This window comes from Chroicocephalus ridibundus, chromosome 2 (assembly GCF_963924245.1).
Source record: "Chroicocephalus ridibundus chromosome 2, bChrRid1.1, whole genome shotgun sequence".
Taxonomy (NCBI): Eukaryota; Metazoa; Chordata; class Aves; order Charadriiformes; family Laridae; genus Chroicocephalus; species Chroicocephalus ridibundus.
In genome coordinates, this window is record NC_086285.1 from 54,238,568 (window position 1) to 54,258,635 (window position 20,068).

General features: G+C 42.9%; 1 protein-coding gene across 4 annotated transcripts; it reads right to left on the reverse strand.

Annotated features, from left to right (window-relative positions):
* Positions 1–544: 544 nt before the first annotated feature.
* FKBP9 (FKBP prolyl isomerase 9) lies at positions 545–19,332 on the reverse strand. 4 transcript variants are annotated; one of them, XR_010069887.1, is made up of 12 exons: positions 19,002–19,332; positions 15,012–15,157; positions 14,234–14,423; positions 13,360–13,505; positions 11,953–12,142; positions 9,566–9,711; positions 8,115–8,301; positions 5,699–5,844; positions 3,981–4,144; positions 3,192–3,277; positions 2,927–3,083; positions 2,091–2,227 (listed from the first exon to the last, which is right to left on the reverse strand). XR_010069887.1 is itself a non-coding variant. In XM_063325519.1 (11 exons), the coding sequence occupies exons 1-10, from the start codon at positions 19,265–19,267 to the stop codon at positions 3,224–3,226; spliced, it is 1,635 nt and encodes a 544-aa protein (XP_063181589.1). In that variant the 5' UTR covers positions 19,268–19,332; the 3' UTR covers positions 2,097–2,227; positions 3,192–3,223. The 4 variants fall into 4 exon arrangements, 3 of the variants coding, with proteins under 3 accessions (XP_063181588.1, XP_063181590.1, XP_063181589.1); XM_063325519.1 differs by lacking the exon at positions 2,927–3,083 and having other exon boundaries at positions 2,097–2,227; XM_063325518.1 differs by lacking the exons at positions 2,927–3,083; positions 3,192–3,277 and having other exon boundaries at positions 545–2,227.
* Between the last annotated feature and the right edge of the window lie 736 nt (positions 19,333–20,068).

The following is a 20,068-nucleotide window of genomic DNA, read 5'->3' on the forward strand; positions in this document are numbered from 1 at the left end:
GCATAAAAGGCCGGAATTTCCATCAACGCCAATCAGACCAGGCTTCCAGCATTTTACATGCACTAGATGTGGGTTTGGAGCTACAGATGAAGCGAAACCATCAAACCTTGGCTACAAAGCCCAGTGAGTTTGCTTTCGCCAACCTAAGGAATGAAATGGTGTTTCTTACGTGAGACAATTCAACGGGAGATTTAAGAGTCCCCAACCAGGAGAACTATCACCCTCCCAACTGTCATGGCTGATGACGATACAGGATGGGTAACTTAGGGAATGCCTGCCAAAGCCAGAGAATGACTTCACCCGTGCGAAGTATGAAAAAAAAATCTTTTATAGTGGTTTATTATTTTTAACCATTTTGAATCAAATAATCTTAGTTTAAAGTATTTTCCAAAAGCCATATTGAATATACTCAGGATAAGCCTGCTGCGTGCAAGAGGAGAGAGCTGCCTGAAGGCTATTTGCTTCTCAAATTCTCAAAAACTCAAGTTCCCCAACCCATCAAAATGCCAGAAAAAAAAAAAAAAGAGAAACTTTAACAGCAATAGTTCATCAACGTTTTATTTAACAAAAAGATCAGTTATCCAACATTTAATGGTATCAAACGCAAAAAAAATATTTCACCGCACTTCCTATAACAACTGTATTAAAACCCAATACAAAATGTTTTCACCCAATTGAAATACCAGTTTGTAAAAAGAGCATCTCGGGGAGCTTACAACCCACACGTACGGATCAAGAAAAGCAAGAAACTAGACACAAAGCGTGTAACGGGAACAACAACTCCCTTCCTACTTGTCTTTGACAGTGTGGCACTAGACGGATTTGCGCTCTTTACAGGTAGCGTACTGAGGGGGGGAAATCATACGGCCTTCCTTCCAGAAAAGTGTGTCTGCTTAGTGTATTTTCTGTTCGTTTGCTACATTGATGGATCTAATGGGTGACTGTCTCAAGAGTTCACATGATCTAACCAGCACGCCCAGGGCTGATTTTGTACGGAGGGGTCGGCCACAGCATCTGCAGGCACAAACGGATGGCTCCATTTCTTGATTCTCTCGCTGTCTTTTTGTTTGTTCGCCGTGCCAGGCTGCTCTGCTGCACAAGCTCCACCTACTTACTCCTTAGCCTAACAATTCCCAAAATAGGAGGCAGAAGCCCAACGCAAAATCAATCGTATCCAGTACTCATGACAGTATTTGGACCCTGTAATGCTAATATTTAAAGTCTAACAAAACTATAAATAAGGTTGCACCTAGAAAGGTTTGGGAATGGCTGATCAGGACACTGTTTCAACAGGCCAGCAAGAAGAGTCAAGGTTGTTAATTAAATACAATACAGAAGGTAGCAAACTTTTATTTCGTATGGCAAAAACCCGACACATACGTTGTTACAATTCTCGGCCTTTTTAATTTAATTCACAGCTTATGGAAATTTTGCAATGGCATAACTATCGTTTGTGTGTTCTGCAATGTGCAGATCAGAGCTCCTGCTGGCAAATATTCCTATGAGTTTGTTCAGCTACCAGAAAGCGAGCTCGTGTCTTCTGAAAGGAACTGGGCTTAATGTCTGACAATTTTTACAGGTTATTTTCATGGGGAATATTTTCTGGTTTGTTCTCCTGCAGAAATATTTCGGATACAGAAGGTTTTTTAAGACTGTTTTAAAAGCACTCGGTAAGTTTTCTTCCTACCATCCATCCATCCATCCATCCATCCATCCATGTATGTGACTGTGTATTGTTCAATGATGACTTTTAATCTCTAGCATAAGAACAGAGCACGTGGTTGACGACACCACGGATGGCAGGCAGTACGCTCTTTATCCGTTTATACATCCTATCTTGAGGCACTTAACACTTGTTTCAAATACACCTAACAATTCCAACTGCAAATCTCTTCCTATTTTAAGAGCCTGCCAGCGCACAGGCGCAGGCAGGCAGAGGCTCTCTAGCCGAGTGCTAACCTTTCAGAAACATGCTTCCAAAACCTCTCCCAGTACACGCGTTCGAACAGTAGGTCAGCTCAGGACTCTTCTTTTTTTCTTCGCTTTACAGTTCGTCGTGTTCCTCTTTGGCCTCCTGGTCTTTCAACTTGAATTCTTCAGCGGTAACTTTGCCATTTCCGTCCCGGTCTTGATTGGTGAACATATTTTTAACAATCTTTTCAAAATCAAACCCAGGAGCCAGTTTTCCTTTGCCAGAATCGACTTGAGCTTGAATGTACTCTGAAAACTGGGTGGAGAGAAAGGAGCTCACGATGAAACAGCCACTTAAAACTGACGAGTATTTACAAAAGTAGTATTTATTTGTTGTTGACTACTTAGCATTTTACTGCTTATTATTACATGTACGGAAAAGTACACTGTTACTACCCTATAAAGCTTACAACCTAAATTGGACTAATTAGGACAGACACGTGAGGTTCAATCACTTGTGGAGCTCAACAGGGATCTCCTCACTTATTCCAGTGGGTCCTGGACCCGTAACAAGGAAAATTATTTTTTGTAATTTCAGGGGATAATGAGTCGAACAGAGTGTGACATGGGAACAGATCTATATGGACAGAGGGGGTTTAGTTTCACATGCTGATAGGAGAAGCTCACACTGTAAAACAGACATCCACATGCACCTTACGAGAAACAACACACAAGAAAAAAAGAATAAGCCACAGAAAAGAGACTTTAAGTATCAGGACACCAAGAGTTTTGCTAAAGTAGCTTCGGGCATTATGCCTTCCACTTGACTCCGTGCTGGGGAAGGCTGCAAGGTTACAAGGTCAGTTTTCCCTAAAAATCCTTTTCCTTATACATATGATGAAGTTATTCAAGGTGATTAGGCAACATCTGACAGAAGTCACGCTGCTGGCTTTCCAAAAACAGAAAGCCCACAACCAAACACAATTTTTCCAGTTACTGTTATTTCTAGCGCTACCTGTTAAATAAGCTTCAGCAGTGAGAGCTATTTCTGACATTCCTTTACACCTTTTAAGCCTTCTCCTGCTCCTTGCTAGGTGACCAGAAAGATGTGGATATCAACAGTCACATCCCACCTCACTCGTTCTCTAGACTGATGAAAGCTCTTTTCTTCTCTGCAAGGACAGAATTGGTGGTAAACACAAGAGAGAAGATGAGTAAGAAGGAAAACAAAGAGGGGGAAGAGAGCGCTAGGCAGAGGGAAAACAAGATTTTGATTTTACCCCGTTGGCTTGTTAAAACGCTGGAAGGCATCTCATGCTGTTCCGTAGGTCCACAGCCTGCACCCTGAGAGCTGCAGGCAGCATGACTGCAACAAGCAAGGACAGAAAACAGAATCATAGAGAAAGGCGACAAAGAAGACTGAAGAAGAGAATAAAAAAAACAGGACTCCTCAGTTAAGAGAAAACACAGAAGAAAGCCTCACGGAGGTTTGTATTATCAGAGACGGTGTAGCAAAGGCAAGTGGATTTCAATTAGGGCACCCAATGACATTCTCACACTGCAGATTTCAAAAGCAAGCAAGGGGAAGGAGACTTGTTCACACAATACCCATGGAAAAGGCAACCACAGGCACAGCCAGGCTCCAGAAGTGATTAGACGGTTCCTGGATGCCCAGCTGCAGCCTCAGCTTTGGCTTGAGAATTCACCATAAACTTCCCATTAACAAACACTGCGAAGGCTGACACAGTGAAGGATGGTTAAAAACTAACTCTGCCTCTTATACCTGTGCCCTAAGTATCTGTTGTTGACCAAGGAGACTGATCTTAAGCAGCATGGTCATTCTTGTATTTCTTTTTTCTTTTTGGTTCTATCTCTAAAGCTAAATAACCATGTTTTAATACACACACTGCCTTCCTGTTAACTTGACAACAAACACCATGTCAGAAGAAGAAGAGGAGAAGAGGAGAGACCCCATTCTTCAACATCTGCATTGACGGTGGTAGGAGAAAACATCTTGATGATGGTGGTAGGAGAAAACCACTACAAGCTTTTTCATTGTTTCAGCTTACCTCCTCCAAAAGAACCTCTCCATCATGATTCTGGTCTATTTCTTCAAAAAGATTGGGAGAGACTTCCCCATTCCATACAAACATGTACCCTTCAGGCAAACCAGACACCAGTTCCAGCAGTTCGATGTCGAAAACTAATACAGCACTACCAGGCACTTCTCCTTCTGTCACAACAAATGGCAAAGAGGGGTATTTATCCTCACTTACATTGCAGGGTATATTTCCTTTTAATCCATAATTAAATTTCTCTTCCTGCTCCAACAGGTGCTTCTCTACAGTGATCCCCAAGCCCCATGATCCCAAGCCCACCAAATCTCCCTGTTCACTTCATCAGAGGTGATCAAAACATAAAGAAAGCTTTCATAATAAAATTCCATCCATTTTTTTATCTTTTTTTTTCTACTTATAAAGGTAACACTGCAGGAATGAATCAATTGCCTTTATCTCACCAATACACTGTGTATCAAGGTGCTGCTGCCAGACTCAACAGTGTTGCAACAGCTTGGGATGTTACCTCAATGAAACCCTGGAAGGAGTTTAATTTATTCTTGAAAAAGAAAACTGAGGTCACCTCCAACTTCTGTCCGGTAGCAAACGAGCAATCTCTTCAGATATCTGGGTATATACCAAAACGCTAACACTCGTGCGATGTTTCAGACCACACATATCATGTGCAATCTCAACGATGACAAATGCCTACGATACTTACGTTCATAAGGCTTTTTAACACAGCAACCTTTTTATGTTATGAAGGAATTGTCAATTTGTTATATATAACTAGACGATTTTATATAATAGTATAAGATGCTGCATATAGAATACTCATCGTTTTTCACGGAAGGCAGCTAGAAGTGAAAATGCTTCTCTATCTCTTGTCACAAATTATTTCTCCATTAAGCTTGGCACATGCTGCCTAACAGACAGCCTTTATAAAATGCAAACTGTTCTGGAGCTATTCAAAGCACACAGCCACTTAGGCAGCTGTTTCCGTACATATCAGAGTTTGTTGATCTTAGTGATCTCTTGACAGACTCCTTTCCCTCCCGTCTTTTAACTCAGAAGACCAGTAACAACCACATATACGGAGAGATGAGAGTTCTTGTCACTTCTATATTGTTCTTTTTATTATTGTTGTCCCTGTCATTAAAAATTTACAAGCCTTAATGCTATAAAACTGCTTTAAATGTATTGGTGTTGGGGTTTCAACAGGACCGAAACACTGTTTCACAACGTGCATTTAGTTTATGTAGTTTCTGAATTTTGAGTTTTCTTTGAATTTTCGAACATATTAGTGCTGAATGGCCCCCTTCGGTTTTGTTTCCTGAATAATACGTCACATGTCCAAGCGTGACACCCAATTCCCTATCACAGAGAACAGTGTTTACGTCCCTCTGCAACACCAGAGTGCCTGGAGCTTTCCCTTTTGACAAAGCAACATTATTGGGTGCGTTTGTTGCCTTTTGTACTGGGATGGTCTTTTTATTGGCCACAGTAACAGCATGACTTAAAACGCAACACTGACAGTTTGTTCATTTCATTGAAGAATCGGGAGGTTGTCTAAAATAATGAAATGAAAAACCTCTAAAAAAATCCCATTCGAGCAGCTGAAAGATGCTCACCTTACGTCCTCATGCACAGCAAGTAACAAAAACAGCATCCTTGTGTTTCAGTTACTCAAGAGATACTACGTGGACATGCAGTAGGTTTCACTCACTCACCAACTCCATCTTCTCCATAACCAAGATGAGGTGGAATAACGACTGTTCGTCGCTCCCCGACACACATGTCTTGAAGGCCCATGTCCATCCCCACCACCACCTGTCCAGATCCCAGAACTATGTTGTAGGTCTTGCCAAGGCTGTGTCTGGAGAAGAAGGGAAGAAAAATAAAAAAAACCTCAATGTAAAATAGAGAATTTCTGTTGTTCAAACTTACCACAGTAACAGCAGTTTCTAATTAGTTATTGCTAGAAATGAAGTTCATGCCCAATGCTGTGTTCTACCAAGCAGTTACCTGAAGTTGTTGGATCAAAGGCTTCTCGAAGGAAATCTAATTAAAATCATTAATCCTGCCAATTAAGCCCCCAAAGTATTTTACCTCGAAATAAGGGCTTTTGCCTTTCACATATTTTCAACTAATGAAGTTGGACTTTTTAGCAGATGTAAAAATTCCAGATGTACATTTGTCCCAGATCTACCAACCTATACGGATGTGGGTGCATTCTCATGGATCAGCCATCCTTTTAATGAAATCAGTCACTATCATGTAGTAGTTGCTTAACAAAGACAACTTGGAAGTATACCACTACTGCTATTTAACCATACCGTATTTTGAATTATACCTTGCTCCTGGTTGCTCAGTTCTAAAATTAGAAATTATTGCAAGTTAAAAGTCCAGAAGTTAAACACGTATTGTGATTTTAAAAGCAGAGTGTGCAGCGCTAAGACTTTTTACTCGGTATGTGTCACAACAGCAGGACCCATTCTTCTGTCGGTCTCCTCCTGTGGTTATTTGGCTTGGCTGTACCACTGCAGGACATGCTTGTACAACAGAGTATTATTTGGAAAGAAAACAATTCAGTGGCCAGGAGGTCAGCCTTAAAACTACGAGCACAAGACTCACAATCTTTTATTCTCTATAAACTGCTTTGAATAAGACAGTCTCGACATCCCTTGGTTCCTGCTATAAAATGGGAATTGAGCATTCCTGACATATAGAAGGTGTTTGCAATCCAAACACGTTACTTGCATACATACTTGCCTACAGCATCACATCATGTGCTTCAATGTAAGCCAGCTTTTCAGCTCTGCAAGCTATTGTGTACACTGCGAAAACTATGAGCTGCTTCTAATGTTAATTATAAGCTGTTTAAAAACAACTTTTCCCAACTTCCCTTCCAAAAATAAAATATCATTTAGATGGCCTGCACTATCCAAAAGACGAAAGCAGAAGAAAAGCCAGCAGAAGTATTCTTGCGGCTGCAGGGAACAGTGCTACCAGCTCACTTTAGTTCTATATGAGCCAGACTGGAGCAATCTGCTCCCCTCGTTAACCTACTGTCAACAGGAAGGAGGAAGAGGAACATTATAATCGGAGCCACAATCAAGCCTCCTGATAGCTTCTCCATGCTGACGCTTACCGCAACACTACAATACAGGAAAATCAGCACTCATGTGTGGTGAAGGCATGAGGGTGACCAGGTACTGTAAAACACGTTTACTGTAAAACACCATTTACTAAAAATTAAGCTAGCTTTAACAGACTACAGCAAGTAGCCCACCAGATCTCTCCCAGGAGCACTGAATCAGCGCAGAGAGCAAATCCTAGCCAAGAAACTGAATACACTTGGACAGTTTGTTCATGGGAGCCCTCTGTCGTTCTAGCATGACTGGCCCAGGCACCCAAATTACACACAATCACAGAACGGCAGGGGTTGGAAGGGACCTCTGGAGATCATCTAGTCCAACCCCCTGCCAGAGCAGGGTCACCTAGAGCAGGTTGCACAGGAACGCGTCCAGGCCGGTTTTGAATGTCTCCAGAGTCGGAGACTCCACCACCTCTCTGGGCAGCCTGTTCCAGTGCTCTGCCACCCTCAAAGTAAAGAAGTTTTTCCTCGTGTACAGAGGGAATTTCCTGTGTTCCAGGTTGCGCCCGTTGCCCCTTGTCCTGTCGCTGGGCACCACTGGGCACAGCCTTTCTTAGTAAGAGAGATGGTCCGGTCCCCTCATCATCTTTGTAGCCCTTTGCTGTACCCTCTCCGGTAGTTCCCTGTTCTTCTTGAACTAGGGGGCCCAGAACTGGACACAGTACTCCAGGTGCAGCCTCACCAGGGCAGAGTAGAGAGGGAATTAGCCCATTTAAACAAACTGCCATGCAGACAAGCTGTTTCATCAGTTCACCTGTAGTGTTTGCGTTGTGTCCCCTTTGCTCCCAGTTCCCTCGTTATGCTATGATACGTTGTCTTTTTCTTTTACTACTCCTATATCTCTTCAGCAGGCAGAGATACAAAGGAAAATGCATTCTACATAAATACTCATCTTTTCACTTTAAAATTCTTTCTTCCCTGCTTTGGAGGCAATTCATTCTGCTTTCACAGCTGCTAGGGGCGTTTTCTTTACCAGGTGACATACTTACGTCGAGTCTAGCAAAGTGCCATCCAGGAGCGAAGCGTTGTAGTGATACTTCAAGTAATCTCCCTTCTTACTCAGTACGGTGCAGTTGGAAGGTTTGTAGTTAACAGTAATGCTGACCGAATCTGCGGGGTTGTGGAAGTCAACCACGTGGATGTCAAAGACCAGCACTGCAGATCCTGGAATCTTTCCTAAATAGGAAGCAAATCAGGCAAGTAGAGAAAGAAATGGAATCCAAACAGGTTTATGACGACCAGGTACCACACCCTGTAGGAATATGTATTCCACTGTGTCTGCTACTGAGCCATTTTGCTCTCCTTGTTCAGAATTAAAGGATTACATCTCCTCTGGATGCAGCTTGCATCTGTCACATCCAATGGAGGAAAGAGAACCAGTGGAAAAGCACTAAACACGCACTCAGTTCAACAGTGAAGGAAAAAATTTCCATTATTCTGAATTTGAAAATTATGCAGAAACAAAGCAATAGCCGCATATTTCCTGTGACGATCCTAAATGACTGATTTGTGTTTCATGTTCCAACTCATTATTGGTCATCATGCTTCTCATGCTTCAAGGAACACTGTTACATCTAAAAGGTTACACTTCCTTAAAATGTCCTGATAGCGAGCAACTTCTTCCCCCCTTCCAAGGATAATGTGCAATCTCATTACCAGGACTGACAGACACCTCCAGACCCCTTAGTGGATTTTAGTTTCGGAGGCGCCTAATTCCCAAATCAACAGCATAGAATTTGCATTCCCAGAAGAGAGGTTTTTCTTCCAACTCAGTTTTTCCAAATAACATCCCAGGAGGTACCTTTTGAAACACCAGCCATAAAACTCATCGGCTGGAAGGGTTATCACATTCAATCTCTCACAGCAATCTTTTTAGGTAGCAATGAGTTTTCCTGAAGGAATCTTAACTGTATGTTATCCATACACAGATCCTTTGCTGTTACATGCATCCACCGTTTACAGAGGTGGCTTACAAGTCCACAAAACCTGTGGCTGTGGAAGGAACGGGGAAGAAAACTTAACACAATTAATTCCTTTAGCATACAGAGCTTGTTAAGGCACACAGGAAAGACGATCTCACACTGCAGAGCTCCTGGCATCCAAGTACCAGTCATTCTGAAACACTGATTATGCAAATGAGTTCAGGTCACCAAGTACCAGTCTTCCTGAAACACTAATTATCCAAATAATTTCAGGTCACCAATTATATGTGAGATTGTGCTGCATTTTTATTGTGCTGCCTGTTCAGCTAATTAAAATATTTTTGCAAATTCTGGGTGTAATTCTGTCAGTTGCATACCCACAAAATAATGAATTAATTCATCAGCTTTTCAAGTGCCAAAAAAAAAAATAACAATGGAACTACACACAGATGCACTAAACAATAAAGGAAACATCATTAATTTGATTATGGAAGACTTGAATGCAAAGTCAAGCTCACCTCTTCCTTCTTCTCCATATCCAAGATGAGGGGGGATTATTATTCTTCTTTTTTCACCAGTGCATACACCTAGCAAACCTTCATCCATTCCAGCAATCACATAACCTTTCCCGACATAGGTGTCGTATGTATGATTTCGTGAATAGCTATGGAAAAGATTTGCATTTTAGCGGTGTCAGGTGGACTCGAGAAAGCACAGAGTCTTGCAATAGGTCTGCAACACAATTCTTAAACCAGTTAAGGGATAAAGCAATCAACACGTTCAATGAATCCAGGCCACCAAGTTTCACCAATCAGTGATGCATGCGTCATTCGTTAACCAGTACTGGGACGCTGGCTAGGGAACAGCTTATTTGCAAATATGTTTCTACTATACCTTGAAAGAAAAACTCCCTTACTTACGTATTTTAGACTAAAGAGAAAACATGTTTTGGTAAGTAACTGAAAAAAATCTATTTTCTCCCATAAATTTTCCTCTGCCCTGACTCTACTTTAATAAGTGCTTATCAACTAGATAAGAGTTTACATTAATTTTCATGAGACACCCTTTAGACTATCTCATTTTGCAACCACAGTTATGTAGTTCAACTACTACAAGGAAGAGGTGGAATAAATAGGTTCTCCTGGGATGCACAGCATTAAGATGAGTCATGACAACAAAACCGTGTCAATACTATCCCTCCCTTCCAAACTACGTCAATCACTTACACGTGGGTTGAAGGATCTGCTTCAACACCTAAGGATAGAATAAAACAAGCCTACAACAACAAATGGTGTTTATTACGAGGATGTGTCTGTCTGCTGTTTTTCTTCAAGGCATGCTACATGAAGGCACAACCCAAGGAAGGGAAGGCAGAAAGGTCACCCTGGGAAAGAGCAAGAGCAGTACGGACCCTGATGTTATTCAGAGGTTTGTTCAACTGCTCTCAGTCCAGACAGCCCTGCCTGAGCTGCCCAGGGGCAGTTCTGCAGCTGAATACTACAGAGGAAAAAAAAATGAAGGAAAAGATTATTAGACCTCTTGATCCCTGCCATTCACAGTGCTTTTGGCATATTGCCTGTACCAGTGAGAAATTTGTTCCTGGCCAGCTCCAAGGCATTCGATAACTATTGTTTGCTGCCCCATTTCTTCACAGACACTTGCTAGACATCGGCCTTTCTTGTAAATTCTGCAGGAAGCCAGGATACGACACTAATGAATAAGCCCTCTAACAACTGCCAGTGCTTTAAGAATGATTTAGAGGCTGCTGTCTACAAAGCATTTATTAATATTTATTGACAAAAACCCTAATATAAATACTACAGCCATTTTCAAAAATCGTTTCAATTACTACAGACACTACCCATCTACATCTCAAAAAAGAGAGATTCTGGGCAGATGCACTGTGGATAAGACTAAAGTTCTTAATTTACAAGTTTTCATAAGCTGTAAATCAAGGTCTACAGTGATGGCTGTTGATGCAGGTCTCCTGCTTTCTATCCTTCCACCAAGCTGGGCAGCTGAATGGGGAGGTCAAGGTTGATTCTGAACCTCACCCCACCTCAATTCAATTACGAGATACAGTTCTCTGACTTCTCCTCAGGGGAAGAAGCACACATGGCACACTACTCAGCGAATGTTTGCAAACTGATCCTGATCTTCAGCTTGCAGCAGTTGTAGAAGTAAGAAAAAAATTTTCATTAGTTTGTTTTGTAAAACATTTCACAGTGGCTCATTTTCAACTCTTTTTAGCTACTTGTGCCAGCTGTTCTGAAAGCTGGAGTGAAGAAGTAAAGTACTGCTCATTAAAGAGCGAACAAAAGTGACAGGAAGCTACAAGGGTATTATTCATCATATAATTCTGTACATGAGGTTCATGCGCCCAGAGAACTTTGAATCCGAAGTGACAGCAATCCCTCTTTCTTTATCACAGAACAGTCTTGAAAGACATTAGCCTTCAAAATGCAAACAGCTTTCAAGCACAAAGGGAAAGGCTGTCCTGAGATTAACCTCAAACCAGACACTAGCTCACCAACTCACAATTCTCAGGACATTAAATGGGAATCGTATTTATTTTCTCTCTCTTCAGGAGTATTACCTATTGGGCAGATAAACAGTATGGGGCAAAGAGTCTTCAGACATACGAGTCTAAAGCACACACAGCTTCACCAGGTGGATCATCACCCCTAGAGGGCGTCTGTGATACTGTCATAATACAAAATAGGTCTTTGTCTTCCCCCCTATACTGAAAAGATTTCTGTGAGCTTTTTTGAGAAAAGAAGACTCCAACTCCACTCACAAATTTTAAAAAGGAAGGAAAAGCAAAGAATTGTATTTGGGTGTATTATGGACACAGCAGACGAGCCAAACTGGAAATGGCATCTGTAGGGCTGAATGGTGCAGTTACCTGGAATCAAACAAAGTGCCATCCAAAAGTGTGCCGTTATAATGGTATCGAAGAAAGTCTCCTGTCTGGCTTCTCCGCTCGCAAGATTCAGGCACATGCTGGTTCTCAATAGTAATACCATCTTTGGGGTTATGGAGATCTAGCAAAACCACATCAAAGACCAGAGAGGCTTGGCCAGGGATCTCCTTACCTACAAAAGCGTTAAGAGCAGAAAACCATTAAGAAAGAATAAGTGTTCTAGAAGGAGCTTAAATGTGTTTGTTGAAGAAAAGTAACCTACTGCCAAATATCAGGCACCTTCCCTCCCAAAATAAGTTAGCGTAATCTGCTACCAGTCAGTCATTTTTTGTTTCATGTATGGGTTTGTCACTTAATTCTCCAATTCAGTTATTTCATTCTCCTCCTATTGTGATGGCACTGCCTCACCAAACCCAACAGCCTGTTCAGCAACATCCATCTCCGTCAAGACACACCAGCACCATCTGAGCTGCATGGTTTAGTCTACCAGTATTTCCAACACGCTTCACGGAAGTGCATCAGAATACAAATTTGGTACATCTGCTCTTCCCATCCTGTTAATATCAAAACAGGAGACCACGTGATGGAAGCTGAAGAAGGGTAAATTGAGTACCTCAATAAAAAAGTACCTTTAAATCAATACACAAATTACAGTGTGGTTTGCTTTGACTGAGAACCATTGAGCTCAAGATCTTGGCAAAATTTTAAAACATAACTCCACCAAGTTTTGTTACCCGTGGGGATGGCTATCACAGTTAACGGTGATAAAGTCATAGAAGGGGTACAAAATCTTGTACACCAAAGACACATTCTTAAACATTAGAGCAGAAAAAGAATTTAACAAAGCGACCCAAACTATACCTAACTGTCCCCTCATTTAATATGGGGATCTCTATGTATGACCTGCAGGCTGCATACAGTCTCGTAGGGCAATTAATCCATCTTGTAGTTAATACTAGAGCATTGGTTACAGAAAAAAGAACAAAACTGGAACTAAAAATACATTTTTCTTTTTTCAAGTTTTCTGCTCTCTTTCAATTCATTGAAAGAATTATGCAGTCATCTGATTTCCAGTTTTTGGAGCCACTAGATATTAATCACAGATTATATTCTCTGAATGAAATAAAATTTCAGTACATAAAGATTACAATTGCATCAATAATGTGTCTGGTAAGCAACACACTGGTTAAATTTTTAAAAAAATATCTTATACAAATCCTGTACATAACACATTTTGTACATAACACACCTTTCCATCACTTTGTTCCATCTCTCTGAAATGGCTAATAACACTGCCCACACCTCTAAAATACTCAAAGTACAAGTTTGTTTTATAATACGGATGACTTAGATTTAAAAAAAAAAAAAAAAAGGAAGAATAACTTTTACCATCTCCTTCTTCTCCATATGCCAGGAAAGGTGGTATTGTGATAATGCGCTTCTCTCCTACACACATTCCCAAGAGACCCTGGTCCATACCAGGAATCAGCCATCCAATCCCTACATAGGTATCATAGGTTCGCATCCGATTATGGCTAAAAATTAAAAAAAAAAAAAAAAAAAATGGAAAAAAACGCAAACCACAATCAAATGTCAGACAGTCACAGGAAATAACAATACTAATCTTCAAAAGCCAAACACTATGCACAATACAATTCACAGCTTGCTGCTCCAAAAATATTCCTCCTTGATTTACCAAGGTCTGGCTGGGTACTGTTTTCCAGACTGCTTAGCTCTTTTAGGAACCTAACAGAGGTTTTGAAAAGGGGGTCACAAAGATAACTGGCAGCTGTTATTAAAGCATGATTTTCCAACGAACTTTAATGAAGTACACACATGCCGTAAACTTAAAATCTCAGTATAGAAGTGTTAGTAGCTCAATTTCATCGCAAACTCTGCTTAGTTTATAAAGCTTGCATCTAACTTGAATAGCTGTGCTGCAGCAGTTACAAAAACTATTAGCTGACTGCCAGAAACAGTAATATAGATACAGGGAATGAAATTTTAAAAAACAAAGGATTTGGGCTGGTAATGCTCACACAGAAATAATGTACTGTTTTATTACTTTGAGTCCGTACTGCTGCCCCATAAGCCCTGAATAAATTACTGACACTTATATGATGCTAGCTTTCATTTATTGTCTTTCTGGCCAATTAGCATTAATCGCTATACCAGTGAAGGGGGAGGAAGTGATGTTTTAAAATGACATCAGATACCTATTAGAAGACACGAAGACACAAAGACACACAACCCAGCTGCATACCTTGAATCAAACAGGGTCCCATCCAAGAAGGTTCCATTGTAATGGTATCGTACAAAGTCAGACACCTGGACTGTCCGAGGACACTTCTCAGGCTTGAAGTAAGTCTGAACCTGCACTTCGTCCTCCGAGTTCCAGAGATCGATCAGCAGCACATCGAAATGGAGCACAGCGTTGGGGGGTATCACACCAGCTGCAAAACCAAACCAACACGACCTGTTTTATTTCTCTTTTTCTACAGGACATAAGAGAAAAGGGAACCAATTTATGCATTCCCTAAGTAAAATACATGGTGTACAACTTACTCCTTTTTGTGCTTGTATCCCCCTATCCCCTTGTCACTGCTGCAGCTACAAAAGTGGGGGGAAATCTGGCAACATGAACTGTTATCAAATATGCCCATCAGGCAAATTGCTCTCGATTTAGCATTTGTTGCCTCTGAGACTGCAGAGCAAAGCTGCTTTTGGCCCTGACGAGACCTTGTGCAACACTGCAATGCCAAAACACAGTAACTACTTAAGAGTGAGGCAGGTATAAATAAATAGTTAACTTTAGTAGCAAGGCTCATTAGCTGAAGGTCCCCCACAGTCAACCGCATGCAGAGGGAGCCTGGAGCGATCAGCTCGGCCGCAGGCTTCACAAACAGCCCTGAGCAGGGGGAGAACCTCTTGGAAACTCACTACTTGCAGTTTCTACCCTTCTCTTCTGTGACTCCATTTTCTATCTGCTCTGCTGAATCACTCACACAACAATCTCTTCCCTGGCCCGGTGCTGTACTTACAGACGCCTTCGCTTCCGTAGGCGAGCTTGGGGGGAATTTTCACGAACCGCCGCTCATTTACGCACATGCCGACCAGAGCTTTGTCCATCCCAGCAATAAGTTGACCTTTTCCCACAAACACGTTGAATGTGGATCCCCTGTCATAGCTAAAGGGAGAAAAGCGGGCAAAAATGTTAGTGGTTCACTTACCGACCATTCCACTATTTTTTTTGAGAGTTTAACTGTGCCTCGCCTCCCCCTTGCTCTTTTAGCATAACTTTATCACAAGACAGCTGGTAAGAGAAGGGAAAAATCTAAATGTTTCTGAGTCCTCAACCCAACTCTCCCTCTGTTCTCTGCTCACCATCCATCTGAAATGAATTCTAGCAGCGTGCGATGTACACTGCAGGCTCCCGAAGCTCCTAACTACAAATGGCTAATTCACACGCCAATACTATAAGCAGCGCTGTAAAATTAGGGACGAGAAAGAAAGATTAAACACTATTATTACAAGACATGAAAGGATGGCTGCTCCCACAGTAGGATCTCAGCATATTGATTTTGGTGAATAACATCACACACAAGATCGATAAGCTTTATGACGTGAGACATGACGGCTGGGGATTCTCTGTGGGAGAAGAGGAAAGGGGAAAAGATGCCTTTTCAAGCAATAGCTGTGAGATTTGCCAAGTGGTTATTTATTTCCTCCAGCTGGTTACTTATTTTCTTCTTCACATTCTCAGCTCTCATTTCATTCAGACTTAAATAGCAAAAAATAGAGAGATGCTTTAAACAGCAAGTGTGCCAGATCAAGAATCAAGACAGCTAACTAAATGATCTTCCACCATCATAATACATGAACATTTGAAAGGTAAAAGAAATGATGCAAAAATGGTAAGGAAGTTTTCCAGAGTGCACGGAGAGCAGCAGTGTCACCACAGCAGAATGCTAACATGAGCTTACGTGGTTAGTTTGACCACCTTAAATCCACACAATGACCTCAACTTTGCTGTGCCTGAAATACTGCTATTTAATTTTTTTTAAGCAATGTATAAGCATACGGCAGGAAGCATTTCAAAAGCTTCGTTCCTATTTTTAAGCTTTTACTGCTTCCATTTTCTCAAATTCCTTTTATAATTTAAAGGAAAATTTTTTTTCCAGATAAAAGGAATCACTGGAAAAAATAATTATTAAAAAAAAAAAAAAAAAAGCTTGTGCTTCTTTGTCTGCTAAAATATTCTGGAAGGCAGCCAGTAGCTAGATATCGCTAGGGAAATGATGTCAAACTTTCCTTCGAAGACTATACACATCATTTCCACAACATACTGAGCCTCCTAACAGTCCCAGAGCCTCGAATCCCTCAAATATTTTACTGAGCGATCTCTCCATTTGCTCCATCTTTTTTTTTTTTTTTTTTTCTGGCAAACATTTCCCTTAAAATAGACAACGCTCTATACAGAGCATTCACTTTCAGTTGCACAAATACTCCTACTCCCAGGCAAGGATGGAAAGTATTTCAATTAGGCCCTGACAAATTCTATTACACACACAAAAACATAATTAAGATGTTAAGACTAAGAACATAATAGGTTCTAAGAAACTTAAAACAGAAGAGTTTGGGTGGGGGTTTTTGCCAAAAAAAAAACTTACAATTAAGAAAACATTGATGCTAAGCAGGGAACTGAACAAAGTGGTGAACAGATCATGCAGCTTTGCAGGACTGACTTTGCAGATTCCTTAAAACGAAGCAAAACTAGTTTCTACTACAGGAATTTACCAAATTTACAGCAGACGACTAGGCAATTAAATTCAGACTTAAAAATGCAAATCATTTTATGGCCATGGAAATAAAAATGCAAATACTGATGGGGAAAAAAAAAAGAATAAACAGGCATATTAGTTAATTTCTGCAACACAGTCATGATTACTAAGACTCTCAACAGCCTGTTAACAAGAAGAGCTGTATTACTACCTTCTACTTGGAAATACAGAAAAATATTTTTAAACCTCAAGAACATTTTCAGCAGCTGAAGAAACGAAGTAAAACTGCCCTTAGTTCAATGCCTACAGTGTTTTCTAGACAGATTTCACGGTACTGTTTACCTAAACTGATGCTGGTAAGCACTTTCTTAAAAAAAACAAACCACGTAGCAGCTCTTGACAGGATAAAAAATGGGCATTCTAATAGGCAAATTTAAATACAAATTTATTATCTTTAACTTGCATGCAGTGAACACCAAAGATTTTACGACAAATGCTCCAAATATCCAAAAAATCAAAACCTGCTAATTTTCCATTGTCTTAACATGATAGACCACTGACATCAATCTTAAAAAAACAGACCATTGTCAGCTAATAACAAAAACGTTTGTCAATATGAGCTGCCATTTAGGGAAAAAACACAAGATGAACAAACCTGACTTTTTACACCCTTTTGAAATTAAGTTGGCCACACAAATGCTCAAGTTAGATTAGACTATGATTGTTATTATTTATTTACTAATATTTAGAGAACCCAAAGGGATAAATGCTGTACAGTTCCGCACACCTTCTTCCTGCCACAAATAATTCAGAGACAAATGACAAGGAACTTGGAATTAAATGAGAGCCAGCACCTGAGGAGCCCCCCCCGGTGCCCCACCTCAGTGCAGAAATTTGCTGCTACAACTCCGCGTCCACGCAAGCCCCAGTATGTATCCGCAGAAATCAGAAACACATTTCTGAACACATGGCTGGTTTTCCAACTGCCGCATGCTTGTAAAGTGAGCGGCGAGGGTGCTGCCTGTGCCTGTCTTCACATAAATAAGCTTAAGACTTATTTTCCGAGACTGTCAGTTGCCAATGAATTCACTGTCCTTGCTGGGCTTTTTTTCACCAATGCCAGCAGAACTGCCAGCTACCGCATCCCGGCCATCGTCCGGAGAAGCGCTGGGGAAGTGGCACTACTGGTGCGCTGAAGTACAGTCAGCTCCAGAGGAAGAGCTGAGCTCGCTTTGAAAGACAGCTATTTCCCTGAGGCTATAGATTTTCCTTGAAGCACAAGGAAGATTTCCAGGATTACTGAAAATATGTTTTGTTTTTTCTTTCGGAGTAATACTTTCATCAGTGGCAATGAGCAGAGCAAGAAAAAACAAATAAGCTGTCAGCAGCATCGGCATCATTCACAATCTCCTGATCCCACTGTTTAGGCTTCCTGATCCCAAAATAACAGCAGGAAAGCGGCCACGCGCTTCACTGTACATAGGTCACATTTAGTCAAGGGTCACTTATCCAAAAATTTCTATGTAAGCACAGCCTGACAATTACTGCATTTGTGGCAAAGATAATGATTCAGAAGTGCTTGCGTTCGAGTAGTTTGAGTCCGGAGAAGACATAGGAAACATGCAGAAAGAAAGGGGTGGGAAATCACTAAATACTGTGAGAGGCTGCAATACCACGCACGCTCCTGTTTACCAGGCAAACCGAACATCCTTACGGTCTTTCTCTTGGAGCAGAAAGTTCCCAGTCAGCGCCTCAGAAAAGCAGCTGGAAAAAGGTGGTGGGGATCCATCAGGGCACGCAAACTACTGCGAACTGGACCCAGCCACCACAGAGGTCTCCTCTCCAGTCCCCAGCAGTCACACCCCAGCCCTTCGCCTTGTCACGTTTCGAAGACATCTTCCCATGGTGGCCTGCACCTCCTGTGTTCCTGCTCATGTGGCGTTGCCCAGCTTGCCCCCGAGCTTATGACCGGTCTCCCCAAAAGGGCTCATGGGCAGGTCGCGGTTAGGAGGAGCAGTGGGACCTGAACCGAACCTCAACTGCCGCCTCCACCCAGCGCCACCATCTCCGAACACCCCCAAAAACACCCTGGTGGGGGAGAGCACCGCTCGCTCCCCTCCCCTCCCCTCCCCAGAAGCGCACGCCGAGGGCTTCGAGAGAACCCGAGGGGGGCTGCACCCGGGGGTGGGGGCTGCACTCCAAGCCCCAGGGCGGCGGGTTCGAGGGGGTGGGGGGGGCCACAAACCAGACCTGGAGTCGAAGCGGGTGCCGTCGGGGAAGGCGCCGAGGTAGTGGTAGCGCACGAAGTCGCCGGGCCGGACGGCCCGCGGGCAGCTCTCGGGCACGAAGCGCTGCTCGACGCTGAGGTCGGCGCCGTCCCACGGGGCTTCGGCGGCCGGCACCGGCGGCGCCTGGCAGGCGGCCCAGCTCACCAGCAGCGCCGGCAGCAGCAAGGAGCCGCAACACACCGGACCCCGCCGCCGCCGCCGCCGGCCCGCCGCCGCCGGCCCTGCCATGGAGGGCCGCGATCGGGGCAGCCCGCGGGGTGCGCGTTAGGCGGCGATGGGAGGGAGGGATGGAGGGGAGGGACGGGACGGAGGGGAGGGGAGGGAAGGGATGGAGGCCGCCCCGCTCCTCCCGCTCCTCCTCCCGCCCTTGCTAACGTGGATGAAGCGCTCCCACCCGGGACGGAGGAGGAGGAGCGGCGGCACCTTCATCCCCCGCCCCCGTCTCCGTCCCCTCCCGCTCCGGGATGGCGAGGAGGGGGGTGGCGGTGCGACGTGGCGGGAGGAGGGCGGCCCCCGAGGGGGGCTGTGCCTGGTCACACACACACCACACACCCACCCCCCCGCGCAGATCGCCCTTGGCTCTTGCGGGGGGGTGGTGGGTAGCCCGGGACGGGCGATTAACGCAGGGCGATTAATCACAGAGCGCGGCATCGGGGTGTGTGTTGCCGTGCTTGCACATCTGCTCCGTGCGCGGCTTTGAGCATTTATAGGTTTAAAATCCCATCGCAAATCATGGAATCATGGAGTCGTCTAGGTCGGAAGGGGCATTTAAGATCATCGAGTCCAACCATTAACCCAACGCTGCCAAAACGACCACTAAACCATGTCCCTAAGCACCGCGTCTACCCATCTTTTAAATACCTCCAGGGATGGCGGTACCAGGGATGGTTGAGCTGTTACTGGTTTGGTATAACAGCCTTTTTCAGTAGAAATTCATAGAATCATTTAGGTTGGAAAAGACATTTAAGATCGAGTCCAACTGTTAACCTAACACTGCCAAAACCACCACTAAACCATGTCCCTAAGTGC